The sequence below is a fragment of the Limulus polyphemus genome, unplaced genomic scaffold (genome assembly GCF_000517525.1).
Source record: "Limulus polyphemus unplaced genomic scaffold, Limulus_polyphemus-2.1.2 Scaffold262, whole genome shotgun sequence".
NCBI classification, from domain to species: Eukaryota; Metazoa; Arthropoda; class Merostomata; order Xiphosura; family Limulidae; genus Limulus; species Limulus polyphemus.
This window is the reverse complement of record NW_013665872.1, coordinates 597,564-606,307: the sequence shown is the minus strand read 5'-3', so window position 1 is coordinate 606,307 and position 8,744 is coordinate 597,564. Positions and strand designations below refer to the sequence as shown.

Below are 8,744 nucleotides of genomic sequence, written 5' to 3'. Positions count from 1 at the left end.
CTTACCTGTCATTCATCTTACTGGTAAGTTATAAATTTGGTTAAATGTATAGTTTCTTCAACAGATTCCATCTACTAAATTTTTTGAATGTCAATATACACTTACTTAATTTAACAATATAAGGATTTTTCATTTTTGTAAGTAATTATATTTTATACTTGCAATTAATTTTGTTTTTGAGGGCCCTGGGTCTGGGGTCTGCCCAACCTTCTCCTACTATTGCTTGCCTTCCTCCTCAAACTGCCAAACTCAATAAGGAGGAGGTGTATGGCAGTCAATACTAGTACGAGAGGCGATAGGAGAAGAAGAAGGCTGGAAAACTTGGCTAGGGAGAAAGGGGGATAGATTTAACAGATTATGCCCCCATACAGGCAACAGAGATTCGTGCAGAGAAGCAAGAAAAAAAAAATCTGCCAAATAGTAAGCTAAAGCAAAATGAGCCAAAGCCCATGGAGGGCGAGGCATGTCAGCACCATCTCTCAAATAAGAGACAAAATGGTCTAGCATGAACCAAAATGTCTGGAAAAGTAGAGAAAAAAACAACAACTGTGAAACGTGTATAAAAAGAGCTGAGGTAGGTCTAGCAGACTCTGCATTAGAGGCCTGGGAAGGCCAATTCATAATCAGGTGATGAAAATTGTTAAAATAGATGTTGTCCCAAACCCCATGTTGGAGTGATTGCCATTTTTGACTCTTTCCCTATTAATGTGGATTCTTTGCTTTTGGGATTTTCTGGATTAGGATACTGTCTTGCATCAAGTTCCTTTCCCTTCCACTTCTAATTGGGACTTATGGGTGGCTCTTTTCTTCCACTGGTCCATTTTTTTGGGGTAGGATGCTACTCCTGTGACTTTAGCATTATGTGGGTTATCTGTATTGCTAGATTTTATTTTTTTCTTCTTTGTTTGCTCAATTTCTCTTTGACTGTTGCATTCTTTATTCATGTTCCATGTCTGGCACCTTCACGTCAGTTACCTGTTCTACATCTAAGAGTTCCTCCATTAGTTGTGTATTCTCGATGCAGTTTGGAGTTCTGTGATTGATCTGTCTCACCACAATCACTTCTTGGCTCTTTCACCCCCTTTCCTGTATTGTCTTTTATCACACTGTGGTGGGCCTTTTCTCCAGGACTGAGGATGCCCACAGTTAATGTTTCTATTTTTCATTCCCCATAGAGCTGTCTTAAGTTTGTTCACCATGGGGGGAAGTAAAAGCAAATTGAATCAAAAGCCAAATCCAAAGGGTAAAGAAGGAATGAAAAAGTCACAAACAGAGGAGTGGTGCCTTGGAATGAAACAGCATAAAAAGGAACCAACGCAAAGAAGCCTTGAAGGCAATGAAGCAACCCAGAGCAGGTATGAGACACAGATTCAACAGGGATTAAAGGTGGGTGATGGAAGGAAATTAAAATGAAGAAAAAAGAAGAAACTGCCCCACAAGCTGCCAAAGGGAAGGGGAGGAAAATCGATCCAGAACAAAAAGGACAGATCAAGTTGAAGCAGCTGAGAAAACCATATCTGTGTCGGCTAGGAAGAAGCAATCAGAAAGACCTGACACATGGTGGCAAGGATGAATGAAATCACCCAGGGAAGATAATGAATGGGAAGAGAAAAGAAAGGTATAAACAGGTTCCAATCCTGTCTGAACGCATTGAAAGCCAAGGCAAGTGGATGAGGAACCGGAGACAAAGACATAAAGACCTGAAACAGGCTCAAAGAGCAAGGCACAAAAACTAGTACACAAGTCCCTGAAAAATAAGAGGTATATATATACAAAAAGGTATCTTACCCAGTCACACTCTAACCAAAGAGTGAAGGATGGCAAGAGGTAGAAAATGGTACAACAATGAGGAAGAAATAGCTACCCGGAGCAGATAATGGAAGATAAACATATGGGGTGTAGTTCCAGTGCTTGATGGAAGAAATACCTCCAACATATGACAAGGAAGAGAAGCAGGTAAAAAGAAAGGTGCCTAATGAGCGTGAAGACACTAGGAACTGATTAAGGGGGAAAAAGGAGATAAGAAGGGAATCTGGTACCCCCTGGTCTATGAACAATAAGATAATAATCAAGGGATAACAGAAGTTAGGATAGCTGCAAATTCCACCACCATGACCCACAACATGGGTGGAGGGAATAAGAGTATAAATAAGTGAGGAAACAGAGACACCTATAATACATTTGTGAGGACTTATGTTGATTGGTTCAGCTATGAATCCAAACTACAGCCACTGGTAACCGACATCCATGTGAGGGTAGGATGAGGGATTCCAATCGAAGAGGTGAACTGCAATTTTGACTGCTCACTCCAAAGCTACAACATCCCCTTGGATAAACCTGCACAGAAATGGAGCATCAGATTGGAGGGCATCTCGTCATCTACACCAGCAGAACACCACCAGCCTACTCTGAACTGAATGGTTTTATCAATATTTATATCATATATCATTATCACATTCAGGAGGATGCCTCCATGGTCCACCACCCCAGTGTTTTGGAACTGGAAAGTAGTAAGAACTCCCATATTCCACTGGAAGAAAAAAGAGGGAGTAAATGTGGTGGACATTCTGGAGAAACATCAACACAAGAGATATTGCAACAGGACCACAAAATGCCTATTTTGAAAAGCAGACCACTCTTGATTTATTCAATATAAGGAATGGCAGAGATGGGCAGCTCTCTCCTCCTGCTTTACTCATGAAGTCCATGTGTTAGTACAGTCTGGAAAAGGCATATGAATGAATACATCACCAGCAAAAACTATGAGCAATTTTGTGGAACACCCCACCTCAACAGTGTGTGTTTAATGGCCATGGAAAATATAATTGTTAAATCATCATGGCTTTACAGTGCAGATTTGATTAGTTTAAGTATACCTGGATAAGCACCACTCATCACAGAGCAGGATTCATTAAGATAAAAAGGGACACGGTCTGCTGAACTTGAGGTGATGGTGGTATGATCCCCTTTCCTTCCCTCACCAGATAGCTGAGTTTTGGATTGTTGTTGACTTATCAGTGGTATGATCCTCTTTCCTATCCCCACATGGATATTGGTTCCCAGTTGGCTGGGTTTGGGATTGTAGTTAACTTACCAATGGTATGATCCTCATCCTACTCCCACGTAGATGTTGGTTCCCAGCAGCAGGGTTTTGGATGCAGTTGACTTGTCGTGTATGCTCCAATTCACCCTAGCCACTCTACACCCAGAGGCACATCCTTTTACTCTCACTCACATTGATGTACTCTATGGGATTAAGTATCCAATATCGTGTGGCTTGTATCCCTCTTCAACCATTGTTTTCTCCCTTTTGGATGTGCCCCTCCCAATTTCTGCCCATGTCTGCGACACCTCTTTCCATACTAGGCGAAGAGTATACCTGGTACAGAAGTGGTGCTGTCTCTCACATATTATCCTCTACTGCAAGTAGCTATTCTTTCAGGGTGTTCTTAGGACACTTTTGAAGGATGCTTCTTTCTTTCCTTTGCATCAGTCACTCCACCTGTTAAATGTGGGATTCTAGCTATTTATATGAACGGAGGTAATGTATTGTATCAGAAGTTATAATTTTCCTATACTGAAAATGTATTTCCAATAGGTACTTACCCCTTCTCACGCTTCCTCCCCACTGAAAACCGGTGCTTCCATTTTCTGCCAAAAGTATAGTTCGGTTGAACCAAATAGAGAGTGTCACATGTGTCAGGAGGGTTTGTCGCACTCCTATTGGTGGAGGGCTGCTACATGATGATTTGCATGCGAGATGCAGTTGAACCACGTTGATCTCGGGTAACGTGGGAGCACAAGGCTTGTGGCATGCAAAAGAAAAAAATTGCTTATAGAGGGCAGCACTGAACTAGAATAGCTATTTATGTGAGAGAAGGAGGTAAGTACCTGTTGAAAATACATTTTCAGTGTTAGAAAAATATTTGGAGACTAGAAAAGTTTTCTCTTCAGTCAAAACTGTTGACATTACATTGCTGAAACATTTGGATGCATGTTTTTAAACTTTGTTATCATAACATAGTTTAGATAATTAGTTAATGAAAGCCTTAGGAAAAACTTGTTCAGTCAGTTCCTTACAAAAACGTGTGATGTCAAGACACTTGACAGATATTTTATTGTGTGTTCACAATTTATCTTCTGTCATGTTGGTTGGAAACAGAGAAATAAGTGTGAGAAAAACAGCAGGGTTGTACATATCACAGTATTTATCTTACCATTGTATACTTTAGCAAAAAGTGCATAAAAGACTGTGTAGCCATGCATATTAAGAGTAAATACTATTTTTATGTATTGTTTATTCTTAGAAATACCAACAGTATTACCAGGGAGGTTTGTTTTTGTTTTGTCAGAGGAAATTTGAGACTGATGAAGGGGATATGTGATTACATTTGAGACCCTTGATATGAGATTTTCAAATTAGTCTTTTAAGATGAGCATCTAAAAGGTTTATGGACAGTCATTACATAGATTTTTCATAGTTAATATGCATTTCAAAAGCTATAAACTTATCTATTAATGCTGAAAAATGGTCAAATATTAGAAACCTGGTAACTAAATATGTAATTCTTCAAGATGTGTATATCTTCTTTCTTTTTTCTTTAAATATTCAAATTGCGGTGATTTCAAACAATCATCAGGAAAACAACTACTAAAAAGTTTAACCATGTAAAGTTTCAGTATGTATATGTAAATAATATTTCAGATTTATCTTTACATATAATTTTATTTTGCAGGATTGCATATTCTAAGACAACAGGATGTACTACACCAAACAAAGAAGATCTAACTTTCGAATCAGATACCCCATCAAATATAGACAGCTGCCAAAGGATGGGAGTTATTACAGCATTTCGAACATTTGAAGAATTTGTTAAGTATGTTGAAAGATAACAGTAGTTTAAGAAAACTTGGAACAATTATTTGGCAATATGTGTTTTATTCTTGTCATTTTTTTACGGCATTTATGCAGTTTATATGCATGAATGTATGTAAATGTATGAACACATCTAAAATAGACACACACACACACATTATTATTAATGTGTCTGAATTTATGTACGTTTAATTAACTGCTAAGTTTTCAGGCTTCAAACTTGCCAAGATAGGAAATGCTTATTTTGAGTTTTGGACAGAAATTAGCAGTTATGATGTGTTTATAACTTTATTAACTGACAATAAAGCACAGGATCTTAAAATAAAGATCTCGCATCACAATATCTCAGAAGAATTGCAAGGCAAGATAACTTGTCCGACTACATATTACTCTCACGTGTTTTATATATTGAACAGCAGCATGAAGTTTTATATATAGGGTGAGGCAAAAGTTACTGTATTGTTAGTTGGACAGAATTTACTATAAAGCTTGTATGATTGTATTATACGATTGGTACTAAAGAAAATACTATGATGACAACTGGAACAAGTTTAATTATTGTTTATTTCATAGCAAAGTGTTAGAAATTAATCTATGTTCCCAAAATTTGACAAGCTTTCAATAAAACATTATAAGTCACTTGTTGACAAAAAATCAGAATTTTTAACTAAGTATTTTTACTAAAATTTGCCCATAAATATGTGTTGACTGCTTTCAGTGCAAAGTGATTTTCACGTTAAGATTAAATATACTTTTTTTTCATTTTCATAATCTCTAAAACTTCCTAAATAAATATCAAACTATTTTTTTTTTATTCAGAAAAACTATACTTCATCTATTATTTTTTGTACCATAACTCAATTATAGATTATATAAAACTGTTATTAACTACATATGTAACTATTGGCATGTGATTTGCCATTGTCTATTGCATGGTAACCTGTAGCTCAGTTCTTTAAGATCAACCTTTCATGTATGTATACTGTGAATTTACACAAAATTTTATAATTACATAACACACATATAACCAGCAAACATAGACAAAGGTATCTGTACATATCCACACACACATCTTGTCATTTGTTTTATTACGTTTTAGTCTTTAAATGCGATTTCTTTCACATTAACATACGTAACTGTAGATTTCCTAAGTAAAGCGTGCTAACACGTATATCTTCACTTTTATTTCAGGAATTTTGATCATGTTATGCAGTTGTTTTGTCAGTCTCCACCACCAAGCCCTAGACTTCTGGACTGTGACTTTTCTCCTAGATCTCATGGAGTGTCTTTCTGTGATGATGATCCCATTCCGGTATAATTTTGTATTTCTTTTGTATATATTTTAGTGGTCTTTGTTTCATTTATTTATCAGTTGATTAAGTATATTGTATAATGTTTTTATCATATTTCTTTATAATTTAACTAAACAAACTATCTGGGATTATTGTTCCGTTTCATTACTTTTTATACAAAAAGCTATGTGAGATCTTTTTTCTCCTTAATTTACCATTTGACATTTTTAACCACTTTCCTTTATTAGTTAATATATTATAAGCCTTTGAGACTCTTGACTTTTTGAAATACCAACCACTTTTAAAAGTATGGTATGTTTGGGCTTTGTCCCAATCCTTTCTTACCTAACTGAATAAATGGTATTATAACCTTTTCCACTTTCTTAGTCTGTTGCAATAATTTATGATATCACTGTTCCCCTTGCGTTATCAGTTAACTGGAAAAAAATTGCAACAGTTGTACCTTTAATCATATAAACATTAAAACACAAAACTTGCATGTGAATGGTAATACTCATTTACCAGTTGTTAAATGGGTGTGTTAGGAAGCTGTACTAACAGTTCATATTTTTTTAAATCTTTATTTATGTTTAAATATGTTATTACATCTAACTGTTGATTGGGTATAAAAATTATCTAATTTCTAACTAAATTTTTGCACTGTTATTATGCATGATGTAAACTTATCCGTAACTTTTTATGCAGATTGAACCGATGCATATTCTTAACGTTGCCGTTATGATGTCAAAAAAAGATGAAGATGAAACCTTAAGTGAAATGTTTTATGCATTTTGTGCAGAAAAGGTAAGAGTTTAGATTTATAAATTATATTTCATTAAGTAAAGTAGCACTGGATAACAAAACTGAAGCTCTTCTTTAAATGTATTTCAGGGTTATCTACACTTTATAAAAATGATCCAGGGTCTCTGTTGCTCTTAAAACCATTACTTCTTTTGCCGGTTATGTTTGATCTAATGGCCATGTTTTAGTTCTTTCTCCTGATATTACTATTAATCTCTGATCAGAGCAAGCTGCTTACTTAGATCAAAACTAAAATTCAACACAACACTTGTTGTGATTATAACTAATGCATTGTTTTATTAATTACATACCTATGCTGTTAACAATATTTGTGGCTGTAATTTTCATTGTAACAGAATTCTCTTAAGTGCAGTGGCATTTATTCTTATACTACATATTTTGACAAACCTTTCTCAAACTCTGCACTGTATGTGGATATCAACTTCCAAGAACATACTTAAGTATAACTAAAGTATATTACTGCATCAAGAGAGTTGATAAGCATGTGGTTGAATAGGATCACTCTGATTCAATTTTTTTTTGTCATCTTTTTAATGACAACAGCCATTGATTTTAAGGTATAGCTGGAAATTTGCAAACTTTTGGATAATTAGCTTATTGTATTTGTTAAGGATATCATAAGATATGCCAAGCTTCATCACAATGAATTTTTTTTTTTGGTTGGAGAATTTTCATTCATAACCTGAACCTTTATTTTACAGATTAGATTATGTTTTACTGTCTCTTGTTTTCCTAAATCCTTTGCTGTAACATTTTTTCTGTGTTTGTTGTCTCCTAATCTGTAGAAATACAACACTGTACTTGTAGGTACAGTTTATTCTTATAAACTGTGATGAAATTTCCATATGCATACTTGCTTTGCACCATAATGCTTATGTTTGGTATATGACATTGTAACTGTTATTTGAATACTGTTTAGTTTATTACAGCAGTTTTTACATAATGTATATATTGTATTTCTACCACTAGTCCAGTGGTCAGATGTCTTGCAAGATTGTTTTTAACAATTATAAACAAAACCAAATATTATAAAAATTATGAATGCAAATTATGTCTTCATTTGATTTTTTTTTTACAATTTCTATGTATTTTTGATAACACAGTATACTTATTAATTTTTTTTTCTGCTATAGTGAGGCTTTAAGTACAACATGAATAATTATTATGCATGTCTAGTTTATAAACTGAGTAATTGTTAAAGTAATTCTACATTTCTTTAACTAGATTTAATTTTACAAGAATACTTATGGTTAATATCTTTGTTTTCTTCCATATTAATTTCTATATAGAATCAGACTTTACTAAGTGATGATGTGAGAATAAAAGTTTTGTATGCAATTTTTCTCGTATCCAAATATTATTGAATATATGGCTAGATGCTGACTGACTCTTACATTTAAGAAAAAATTACTTGTTTTAAACTTTGCATATTTTCTGCTGGTTGGCAAACCTTCAACTTTAGCAATAAATTAAGTGAAACATGGTGGATGGTAGTGTTACTTGCATATCTTCAGACAACTGTTGAACTGAGATGTGATCAAACAAATTTTTTTTTGACATTTTTTTTTAAATAGTTGATTTTCAGATATTGTTTTCATAAAATTTTGTATTTAATTTTGTAATTTTAGTCATAACAAACAGTTTTTATTTGTCCATAGAAAGCAGAGTTGATTGAAAAACTTTTAAGAAGAATTACATTTGTTGTTTTGCAGAAGGTAAGTTTGAAGAAAAAGAGGGGTTTGTGGTTTCTAATT

General features: G+C 34.4%; 1 protein-coding gene across 1 annotated transcript in view; it reads left to right on the top strand.

Moving 5' to 3' along the window:
- LOC106456834 (acetyl-CoA carboxylase-like) overlaps positions 1-8,744 on the top strand; it is an 87,531-nt gene that overhangs the window by 33,504 nt on the left and 45,283 nt on the right. Inside the window, exons 18-21 of the mRNA XM_022382608.1 lie at positions 4,737-4,877; positions 6,068-6,188; positions 6,874-6,972; positions 8,649-8,705. Coding sequence (XP_022238316.1) covers positions 4,737-4,877; positions 6,068-6,188; positions 6,874-6,972; positions 8,649-8,705 — 418 coding nt within the window. The remainder of the gene's footprint in view (positions 1-4,736; positions 4,878-6,067; positions 6,189-6,873; positions 6,973-8,648; positions 8,706-8,744) is intronic.